Here is an 11,949-nt window from a genome sequence, read left to right on the forward strand (position 1 = left end):
AATAAGTGGCAGAGGCAAATCTCAGAGAAATGCTGAATCAGTCAACGGTCCAAACTGAGGGGTCAAATGATGGAGGATGGGTGAAGGTAAAATCACGTTGAGCCAAAGCATCATGGCCCAAATGAGACACAATGCCTGGGGGTATATATGCTTGAAGTGGGGCCACCATGCACTGGATTGTAGAGAGCCATCGATTTATTAAGAGTGTAGAGGCGTGGGTCACCCCCTATCTGTATCCTCTCGAACAAAGTGAAGGTCACCAAAAGAGGGTGATACCACACCCCCTTCATAGCCAGGAGTAATTGAACACCAATATTGGCGATACCAGATACAGTGTCACAGACAGAGCCAGCCGTTCCAAGTTAATCACTGCAAAGGCCAGAGAATGAGAGGCACCAAAGGTTGGCATCAGATCTCCAAGTTGAGTATAGGACTGGTATCTACATGAGAGGAGATAAATAGAGCGGAAGGGGCCAACAGACACGGGAAGGTGTGGGCGCTCAAGGGGGTCTAGGCAACTCACAAAGGCGAACATTATATAGGCGATGTGGATGCACTGCAATGAGGTGGTGTTTAAGGGGAGGACACTGGATAGTGTCCTTCATGACGTGGCGTCTCATGTTGCATGCTGGTTTAAAAGGGGTGAAGGGGGGATTATTTTCGTCGTCATTTATATTGACTGTTCATTTGTTTTAATTGCATCGGGTTGGTCACAGATCTCAGGTGATTTTCCTTTTTTTTTTTTTGAAAAAGGGTATGTACAAGAAATACCTGATAGACTTGTACCTTTACAAAGTTAATATTTTTCTGATGTTAATAAGCTATGATCCATAAAAGAAGATTCAACATTTTGGCACAATTATTTCGACTGATCCCATGGGATTGTTACAGAACCTTCTTAAAGACCTATCACATGAATACAGGGAAACACCAGTTTCAGCCAGAGCCTTTGGCCAGAAACCAGACTTCTTTAAATTCCTCCTGCAGTATTAGACTATGATTTAAATTTTATTTTCCATAAAGGTGATATCCACATAAAGGCGATATCCTTCAAGTCGCCCATTGCTTTCTACTACATCTTTTGCCAATTGAATCTTGGAGGTTACCCTAGGTATGGCTACGCTGCATCCGGCCAGTGTGAGGCAAGAACTTCTCTCCCATAAAGTGATTGAGACTTTGGCCATCTACATTTTCTCCTAGATTGTAGTCCTCGGATAGGTATAACTAGGCCTGACATTGCTATATTCTAATGTTAAATGTTTCATTTTACTGAAGTTTCTTGTTAAATACTTTATTTAACCAGTTGTATAAAGTTACTACATCATGTGTGGTAACTTTTGCCAATTCTAATGTTAAATGTTTTATTTTATTGTGCTGATATTGATCTCTCATTGCAGGGTGCATCTCTACCTCGATGTGCTAATGGCACAAACATCATTATACCTTTGGCGGGCCCAATGACTGATGCGGATTTGGCAGTTGCAAGGATTAATTCAAGTTTTAATGAGCAAGGGGACCCCTACCTACCTTTGTTGTATACTTTTGAAGAGGCAGAGGGAAACTTAAACTTCCTCACTCGCATTGTTGTGCTTACTTTCTACCCATCGACTAGTGAAACAATACCAGTTTCCCTTGGAGAGGTACACAATCTCACATTTTTTGTGTGCTTTGAATATCAATAAAGTTCTGTAACCAAGGTTCCCCAGTCATTATTACCTGTAGCATAATTATCCACCAGTGTTTTATTCATCCAGTTAAAAGTAACTAAAATATTTTAATCTAGTAATGCAGCTTGCAGAATCCACTTTTTATCTTATCATAACCCAGTAAGATGAATCCAAATACTTTTAAGCATATTCCATGGGTTATCATGAAAATCTATTCGCCTTCAATCATATGGGAACATGTCATAGAACTCCTTTTCTAGTAACAAGAATATCTTTCAGTCACTAAAAAATCCTCACTCCCTGTGTATTTCATCGACTTGAAACTAGATTATTCAATCAGAATTCTGATAACCCATCTTTTTTTTCTAATCCTATTTTATGAAACTAAAATTTCAAGGTTGAGGTACTCGGAGCTTCCCTTCCCTGGAGGCGCATGTTTCAGAAGAATGGAGAAGGATTAAAATTTGGGGAAGAAATTCGAAGACACCAAGAGGCAGTGAAATCTTTTCTATTGGAGCCTAGCATTGAGCAAAACAGCAATCCTTTTCTTGAACCAGACATCAGTTCTGATGGTTGTGTTTCTTATGGTGACCAGTTGAATGTTGTTGACTCTGGAATTGACCTTTTAACTGGTGACCCAGTCCACCTTCAGCTCACACTACATTCAGACCCTGAAGTTGCAAAAAGTACTCAATTATTTGATGACGACTGGTCAGATTTACTTGTTATTCCTTCACCTGAACCAGGAAAAAAAGATGATGCCAAAGGTGAAGGCATGTCTACTGAATGCAACAGTAGTGGTGTTCATCATTATTTGAATCGCTTCAAAAGCGTCTTGGATACGGTATTTTTAAAATTTTTATTCATAGATACTTCTATGTTGTTTTTAAGATACCTTGAATTTTCCATTCTCTTCAAGAAATACCATCCGGTTCCCTTGCTTTAGTAAAACATCACGTTTTATCTGTTTATGATTCTACAATTCCTGCAATTCATCTCTGCGTAGCTGCATCTTTTTGTCCTCAATATTCTCAAAAAATAGAAATAGTTTGGAAAATTAGCCAGCAAATTCCTATCCCTAAAACCCTTTACCCAAACCCCTTGATCTACACCCTAAACTCAAATCCCTTATCCATAAACCATAACTCTAAACCCTCAACCCTAAAACCCTAGTTGTGATGCTCTATTCTCGTAACCCTTAAATAAAAACCCTCAACTGTAGATAAAAAATCCGAACACCCTAAAACTCTAATCCATTAATTCCTATTCCATATACCCAAAAGTTTGAAACCCATAAAAAATACACAAAATACCATACAAGTGTATTACCGAACCTTGTACCTTAGACTCTTAATCAGGAGGGCCTTATCCATAAACCCTAAAGCCTAAACCTATAATTTTTTTGGGATTAAGTATTATCCAACCCCATTTTCTTTGTAAACAATTGCTTCCATGCAATAAATCTCTGCCACTGAGGATTTGCTTGAGATTTTGAGATTAGTGTAGGATTACATTTTTGGTTTTCAGTTTTCTGTTGGAAGTTCTTTATTTGGGCATTTAATACCTGAACTTGCCTGAATTTGGACGCCCAGCATATCCTTTATTTAAAAAAAAAGCGTATCCTTTATGCATTAATTCTCTTTTTTCACAATTTGATGCTGGCCATGTCATTTTCTGTAGGGGCACAACCTGGTTTTTGAAGACGCTCTGAAGCTTGAAATAAGTCGCCTAAAGGCTGGAGTTTCTGCTGCTGAAAGGGATAGAGCACTACGCTACCTGGAAATTGATCCAGCGACTGTTGACCCAAATCGTTTCCTTAATGACTTTGACTTAATAAAAATATCTAGATTATCAGATACCCTATCACTGCTGGGTCACTCTCTTGCTGAGGACAAGGCTCTTGCCTCCATTGGTCTTGATATTGCTGATCATGATGCTATTGACTTTTGGAACTTGAATCTAGGCAGAAACGGCTGCCTGGGTTCTGGCTGTGAAGTCCACTGTGAGGAACAATTTACTGAAAAACCATCTTCTGTGAAGGCATCAACTTATTTATGTTTCTTCTGTGGTAAGAGAGCTTGTCAAGTGTGTTGTGCTGGCAAAGGAGCATCCTTGCTTGCTAGCTACATCTCAAGGGAGAGCAGAAGAGTTTCAGGATCTTCAAGTCAGAGTGGATCAAGCCATGGAAGTCGTGGGGGTAGTTCCCCTTTTCCAATTACACAGGATGGGTTTATCTGCAAAATGTGCTGCAGTGAGGAGATTCGTTATGCCTTATATGTTGATTATGCAAGAACTTTGATCAGTTTACGACGCCGGAGTCGTGCTGATTCTGCAGCGCAAGGAGCTCTTTCTCAAATCATAGGCTCTCAGACAGAAAGAACTCCGGATTCTAGGCAATGGCTAAGAAATTTTCTGAACGGTGAAGACTCGCTGGCAGAGTTTCCAGGCGCCACTTTTTTAAATTCGGTAATATTAAATCAAATTAGTTATTTAAACGAATTTTATTACAGTATTGTTATTTTGTGCTGCAGGTAGAAACAGATGTAGACTCCGAGCCATTACTATCCCTGCTCTGCCCCATACAGCTTGGGTCATGTCACTCCTATTGGAGGGCACCACGTGGCTGCTCTCATGTGGAGTTTCCCATCATTCTTGAAGACATATCTGATGTATCTGGTGTGCTACTGTTGGTCAGTTCTTGTGGTTATTCTCCTCCCTTTGACCTCCCACTTGTAAGCATCCACTGGATCTCATTAGTTCATTCAAATTTAGGTGTAGCATGATGTTTGATTCACTTGATGTCATTGCAGATTAACATATGGTCTGGCGATAAGATAAATAAGGAAGACCGCTCATTTGTGGGAAAATGGAACATGCAATCGTTGACTGGGGTAACAGAGCTTTCTGGGCCGGAAAATCCCCACAAAGGTTCCCCAAGGCATGCAACGTTCAACTTCCAGAGTCCCATCCGGTGCCGGATCCTATGGATTACATTTACTCTCCAGGAAACTGGGTCAAGCTCTGTTAATCTAGAAAGAGATTGCAGTCTTCTCTCTCTTGATGATCATTACCCACTGCCACTCGCCAGTAGATCTTTGACAAGGGACACAGGGGGAAATGACCCACATATTCATGCCAGACGTCTCATCGTATTTGGGAAACTTCTCAAGAAAGAACAGAGGAATGATCCATCAAATGGATTTGGCAATACAAGCGCTAATCCATGGTTGGAGAGACTTCCAACTCAAGGCCGATTCAGGGTATGGATTTCTTTGGATTATATAGAACCAGTTTTTCTAAGAGTTTTTTGACAAATAATAGAACATATCTCATTCTACAATACATTCCTTCTTAAATCGTGGTATCCTGCCATTGATCAAGTACTAATAAGTATCCTCTGTATCAAATATCAGGAGGGGAGTGGAGGCCGAGGCAAGGTAGAAAGTTACCCAAGGTAGAAGAGTAGAAAAAGGAATGATAGGAGGAATGAACAGAGAAGGCAGGGATCCTCCAGGGACAAGCCGCCCGATGATGCGGTGAAGGGTTGTCAATAGCCTGGACAGGGATCATCGGAGACTAGAAGAAAACTGAACGGTAGGGGTAGGGTCAGATTTAATCTGAGCTGACTGAAGATTCGATGAGAGGATCATGGTAGGAATAGGGGATCGCTGGACGGTCATGGGGACAGGACAGAGATGGAGAGGATCAAGATAGTGAGCCAAGAGTCCGATCCTACATTAAGTCTTGACTGCCCTCCTAAAGGGATGGCTACACATATTTATAGAGAAAGGAAGCAGTCTAACTTAAACATCAAATAACTAAAGTGCCCTAATGGGCTAAAATGCCTAAGATACCCTAGGGAAAATTGTGGTATCCCGCCATTGATCAAGTACTACTAAGCTAACTCCGGTGACCCCGTTTCAAGTATTTAAGTGGAAAACCAATTTAATCAGTTTACAATACATCTGTCATGTCATAAATGTGATACATAGTGTGTCACATGTTGTATATATAAATGAAATTAGTTTTATCCTCTATACTGTTAAAAGACGAGAGATTGACATGGACTATTTCCTGTTTTTGATTTTTTTTCTTTAGAGGTTTAGTTTTATTTTCTCCATCGACAGGGCATCATTATACCTGGGTTCATGCAAAGTGTAGTAAAATCACAAACTCTAACACTACATCAATTACTCTTAGCTCCAGTTGAAATGAGAGTTTTAACAAGGAATAAGAATTTGACTTTAACAATAAATTATTTGGTGTTCTGTTGATCTTTTGATGGTTATAAAAACTTGTTCTTCTTTTCTTTTCCTTCGTCCTAATTTTCAAATTTCTTTCCACATGATTGCAGATCCCTGTGGAAAGGGAAAGATTAACGGGGAATGATCTTATCCTAGAGCAGTACTTGTCACCTACTACACCTCCTCTCGCAGGGTTCCGCCTGGATGCCTTCAATGTCATAAAACGAAGAATCACCCACTCACCTTCTCCTGTGGATATGGCCAAGTGGGACCCTTTTTTTAACTTCTTGGAAGATAGCAACATTTGTCCACCAGTCCTATACATCCATGTCTCGGTGATTCTGGTATTCCCCTTAAATTATAATTTATTCTTTTATGAATTTCTTGCATTTCTTCATAAAACCATTATTTCCTTCTTTGAGTGAACTAAAAGTTCGAGCACTTATTCATTGTGCTCACTACAAGTTAATGAACTATCTGTTTTATTCGAAATAAAGTCATCATCTGATAGTCCAGTTTTAAAATAAACTATCTCGACTTGGTCTAACACTCACAGCTGCGCGTGGATGGCCTTCCTTCCTAGGGTAAGGTCTTCGCCAGTTTTTGGTATGACATGAATTTGTCATCCGAGGACACGAGGTAGCGAGAAGGTGGTCAGCACAAATCTAACTCGGATCCGAAATGGAAATAGGAGCTGCAAGAATTCACGGGCTGCGACACCACCTTTTGGAGGTCTGCAAGTACATCCACGAGAACAGAAGGCAAACCAGAAGAGAGGCCTTGCATATGATCAAAGATTTGGATGACCAGGAGAATACTCTGTTTTTGGAAGAAGATGAAACATAGGAGCAAAGGAAGTGAAGGGCTGTGGTCGCAGAAGAAGACAAGAAGCTAGAGATGGACTGGAGACAAAGGTCCAGACAACTATGGCTAAATGCAGGGGATGCGAATGTGAGATTCTTCCATCTGGCAGCTAACGAGAGGCAAGGGATCAACAACATTCAGAAATTAATGGTGGGCAGCCAGGAATATGTCAGACCATAGGGGGGGCTGTTCTGCTACTGAACACTTCCGCTGTTTTTACAAAAAAGGACGACGTAACCGGCAGCTGTGGTGTGGTACAGGTGCACAGATGTTGGATCCGGTTCACAAAGTAGAGCTGATCCTCCTTTTCTCAGAGGAAGAGGTCAAGGAGGCAATTAAAGGACTCAATGGCAAAGGGACATAAAGCCCGAATGGTCTACCAGGATTCTTCTACAAAAATTTTTGGGAATTGGTGAGGCCAAACATAATGGCTGCGCTTGAAGAATTTCGCCAAGGGACTGGAAGTATGGAGAGAATCAACTGGGCATACTTGTTTCTCCTACCAAAGCTACAAGGCGCCTAAAGAATCGAAGATTTCAGAACAATCGCACTAGCCAACTCCATCTATCCAATTATTTCTAAGGTCTTGGCAAACAGGCTGAAGGCCGTGACCAAGGTGCTTGTCAGACCCTCCCAATCAGCATTTAAACTGCGCTGCTTAGATGGCACAGTCGCAGTGGGAGAGATCTTAGCTTCATGGAAAAAACACAGGGCCAAGGGGTTCATGTGGAAAGTTGGCTTTGCCAAGGCCTACGACACACTAGATTGGGGCTTCCTGTGAGCATCAATGAAGAGTAGGGGTTTCCCCAAGGAATAGATCACATGGGTAAACCCAATACATAACATCACGCTCCTTCTCAGTGTTGGTGAACGAGAGGAAAGAAAGTGGGCGTATACAACTGCAAAGGGAGGTAAGGCAAGGTTGTATGCTTGCCCCTCTACTTTTGTCCCAAGGGTATTCTGCTACTATGGTAGGCAGATGACCACTTTTTTTATAGAAGGCTCGGCGGAGGAGGCGGAAAACTTGTCTTGTGACGAACAGTCGAGGAGGCGGAAAACTCAAAGGCATGATGTGTCGTATCTTGTGGAAAGGTGTCAAGCCCGACCAAGGTTGATGGCTAGCAATGCTGGAATAGGATATCGCCCGCAGACCTACCAAACAAGGAGGCTTGGGCATTCTACACCTACAACGCATGAACACAGCCCTACTAAAAAAGTGGGTGACACAGCTCATGCACCCTCAGTAGACAGCTATAGTGTGTTTAAACTGGGATGAAAAAGTGGCCCAGGCAGAGAAACATCGCCCTTTTGGCGGGGCCTAAGATAGATTTTCCCTCAAGTTAGAGATTTCTTCTCCGCCGACTTGAAGATGGCTCCCTATTTTGCTTTTGGAAGGATCAGTGGCTTTTGGATAGCCCTTTGAGGGAGACATTCCCTCAGTTCTATGCACTGGCCAGCTGCCCTGATACCATAGTGGGGGAATGTTGGGATAACATATAGAATTTGAGGGTAGACAGTGCCCTGTCAGATCAGAGGGTGGCGGATTTCTTGGCTCTTACTGCACAAGAGACTGGTGACACGTCTCCCGCAAGAGGATGTATCCTGATACCTATCGATATGCATTTATGCGCTAGTGGTGACAAAAACTGCAATCATTTAATCCTTGAGTGCCCCTTTGCGGCTCAATCTGGGCCTCCCAAGGGCAGCTGGCAGCAGATGTGACGTCGGAGGGAGTCTTTTGGGACTTCTAAAGACAAGAGGGCCCTAGGAGGAGGAAGGAGGGGGCTTGAGCGATGTCATTTCTCTGGGAAATATGGCTACACCGCAGCGAGACAAAATTTAGGGGGCGTAAGGTGTCCAAGGATGGGCTCGCCCATGAGGTCGAGGGCCTCATGGCACCATGGTTCCCTTGAGAGGTAACCGGATTAGGGAGAGGTTTACCATGTAAGAGGTGAGCTTAAGTTATTTCCGCATGTAACTTTGGGTGGTTATCGCTTTGTCAGGTGACCACCTCAAATCACTTTTCAAAAAAAAATCATTGTCATAATCATTTTTTTTCAAAATAAAAGAAAATCATTGTCATATTTATGGACTCAGAATCACCTTTGATAACATCATGTCATTGCATCATCATCATCATATTATTGCCTCGTTGTCATCTCGTCATAAGTCCCATATCAGAAATGGATTACGATTACAATGAGGCAATGACAAGATATGGATACAATGATGATGATGATGAATTTATCATCGTATGATTTATCATTTGATGAGGCAATTACAGTAACAATGATGAATTGTCATGGATCATCCATTTTTGGTATGGACTAATGAAAAGTAATTATGAGGAAATGTGGAGACTTGACAAGGTAACGACAGATATGATGATTTTTCATCAGATGAGTTGGACAAACGACAACAAAAATTCATCAACAATTCTCCACTCATGATCGGCATCTTGGAGGCCTAACTAAAGATCTCAATGATATTTGTCTGTTTTCTTTATTATAATGACAGTCCTACTGGTAAAATCTGCTCCGGTAAAGTCAAGTCCATTGATATGACCTTTTAAAGATGTGCACTTCTCACCTATGAACAAAAAGAACCTAATGAATGAATGTGTTATAATACTCTCCATTTGCAGGGTAATGGAGTTCGGGCCAAACTGGGAGAGTATCGCTTGCCACAGGCTGTCATGGGCACAGCCATGTACTTTGACTTTTCGAGGTCCATCCAGGCCCAGGTTGTTATATTCAAATTGAGCGGAGACGTCACTGCCTTCATCGATGAACCGGCAGATCAGGATGATTTCCAGCCGTTGGCTTCTGGCCTAGCGTTGTCCAGTAACAGAGTGAGACTCTACTATTACGGTGACCCTGCTCAGCTTGGAAAACTAGCCTCCCTATCTGCAATATGATTCTTTGTTCCCCTTTCTCTAAGGTTATTTTTTTACCGCCAATATTATGCTTATAGCTTGATCTTCCTCTTGTTTTGTTTCTTTTTATTTATGACTCTCGTACCTTGATGTTGGATAATATCAAAACTTTGGTGAAAAGTTAGGACATTGAATTGGTGAAGAAGATACCCAAGAACATATCATATGATAAGTTTTGTTTAAATCTGAGGGACTTGACAGCTACAACAATTCAAATATTACAATTTCTTCTCCTATGACAGATGTGGGTAGTGGTTGTAATCTATTTCTATAAAGAAAAATATTGCAGAGGCGTGCTTGTTGACTAATCGGATCTTCAATTAAATTAACAGTGGTGCATCTCCAGGCAAAACCAATGAGATTTCTTGCTATCATACTAACTCACATGTTCAACTCAAAATCTTCTATAATTTTATAAAAGCCATTTCCTGAGTTGTCAAAATTGTATTCAAAACTCTGATGAAATATATCATCATATGCACCACCCGGTTTGATTTAAATGGTTAAAAAGTATAACTGAAAATTTAGTGCTTCATTATTTTGTAATAAAAATTTATTTTTTCCTTCTTATAGGACAATTATGTTGAGTTGTCAAAATTACATTCAAACATCAATAATCAAAATTTATCTACGCAGCTCCTGGTTTGTTGAAAAAGGTAAAAGTTTCAACTGCAAATTTTATGTTTCACTATTTCGTAAAATTTTAACCCACCTAAATCTATCAGAAAAAAGTTTTGCATTGGACCTTTATTCAAGAGTTCAATGCTCTTGACTTGAATAGAATCATACAATGTAAGACATTGAACAGAATCATAACGACATTCAAAAAACCCGGAAGCATGGATTGGATCTGTGATTTTAAGGTTCTTCAAGTGAGACGTATTGAGCTTCTCAAGTGCGCAGTATCAAGATGTGTTTAAACTCTAACCTCTAGATGTGATGAATCTCCTACTTCACCTACACGAGCCTTGTTAGTGCACCATCATCATCATTGTGTCGTCATGATTGTACCAAAATTGGAGAGGAGCCAAAGGGAGATAGGAGAAGAGTAGGGCTCTAAACAACTATGTCAAGTGTGAAATTGGTTCAATACCTTCCCCCATTTATATAAAGTAGGATTTTTTCATAAAAACCTCGTGATTTAAATATATCTTCCTACGTTTGAAAGATGAGTTGTATGTGACTCTCTAGGCTCATGTATCAGTCTAGTTGATGACTCCAATAGCCTAATAACTTTCATTGGCTTTTTAGATTAATTTAGTATATCATCATATAGATTAATTAATAATAAATTGATTTAACCTCATTATTAGTTGAGTCTCCGGCCCATGGGATGCCAAGCTACACCTTGTGCTCTAAAAGATACGAAATATACTGATACACTTATAAAACATGTGTGCCTTAATTTACCATGTATGTATATCATCTCATTCTTTTAACACGCCTAGGAAGACTTAGTATACGGTCAAATATCAAACCCTAATGGTTGATCCAAATTAGTGCTGATGTATTAAGAAATCATTGGAGAACTCACCATTGATTTCTTACCACCTCAGCCAAAGACTTCATTACATCGTCTTTTTCAAGTTCTTCTACTAAGGGTAGACAACCACATCTTAACCACTTGATCTTCTTTGAGAAATTCTTGTTATACCCAAACTAAGATTATTTAGAATTCCATAATTAGTAACTCATAGGTCATAGTTAAATAACAGCCATCCATCCACAAGAAGTCTTTGGTGTCTTAAGTCTAAACATCACTTACACAACTGTGATGTCAACCAACATGATTAAAAGTTTGGTATAGTGATATTCAATGATTTTGAAGGATCAATTCAGAAAATCATTTCCCCTAAAAAATACTCACTATCAATCCTTAGTGTCTCCATGGCTATTACACCGGCCATATTCATCATATGGTCGAGAGTAGATAGTGTTGTTATTTTGTTGAGATACTTAGATATACTTCTCGAGCATCCTTCAAACAGAAATATTTAGCACACATGTTTGAAGACTTGTGGTATTTTGTATTATGATTTCATCATAATTGACTAGGTCAAATCATATATTCATAGACTTTAATATAGGTTATCAGACAATTTTAGTAATTAAGTAGATTGATACAAGAGGCCTAGAGGGTTACACATAGAGGGTTTCTTCGACATTGGACAATATGCTTATTTTGTCTCTTATTCAAGGCCACCACACATTTCTTTACATAGTTATGCATATAGTGTGA

At 40.2% G+C, this 11,949-nt stretch overlaps 1 protein-coding gene across 6 annotated transcripts in view; it reads left to right on the top strand.

Moving 5' to 3' along the window:
- The window catches only part of LOC144713879 (putative phosphoinositide phosphatase SAC9), a 29,591-nt gene extending 19,736 nt beyond the window's left edge, over positions 1-9,855 (top strand). For all 6 annotated transcript variants that reach the window (XM_078588603.1, XM_078588605.1, XM_078588606.1 and 3 more), the window contains 7 exons: positions 1,398-1,640; positions 2,065-2,511; positions 3,348-4,133; positions 4,199-4,399; positions 4,478-4,927; positions 6,022-6,255; positions 9,420-9,855. In XM_078588603.1, coding sequence (XP_078444729.1) covers positions 1,398-1,640; positions 2,065-2,511; positions 3,348-4,133; positions 4,199-4,399; positions 4,478-4,927; positions 6,022-6,255; positions 9,420-9,692 — 2,634 coding nt within the window. In that variant the 3' untranslated portion in view covers positions 9,693-9,855. The remainder of the gene's footprint in view (positions 1-1,397; positions 1,641-2,064; positions 2,512-3,347; positions 4,134-4,198; positions 4,400-4,477; positions 4,928-6,021; positions 6,256-9,419) is intronic.
- Positions 9,856-11,949: the final 2,094 nt, after the last annotated feature.

The sequence above is a fragment of the Wolffia australiana genome, chromosome 16 (genome assembly GCF_029677425.1).
Source record: "Wolffia australiana isolate 7733 chromosome 16, ASM2967742v1".
NCBI lineage: Eukaryota > Viridiplantae > Streptophyta > Magnoliopsida > Alismatales > Araceae > Wolffia > Wolffia australiana.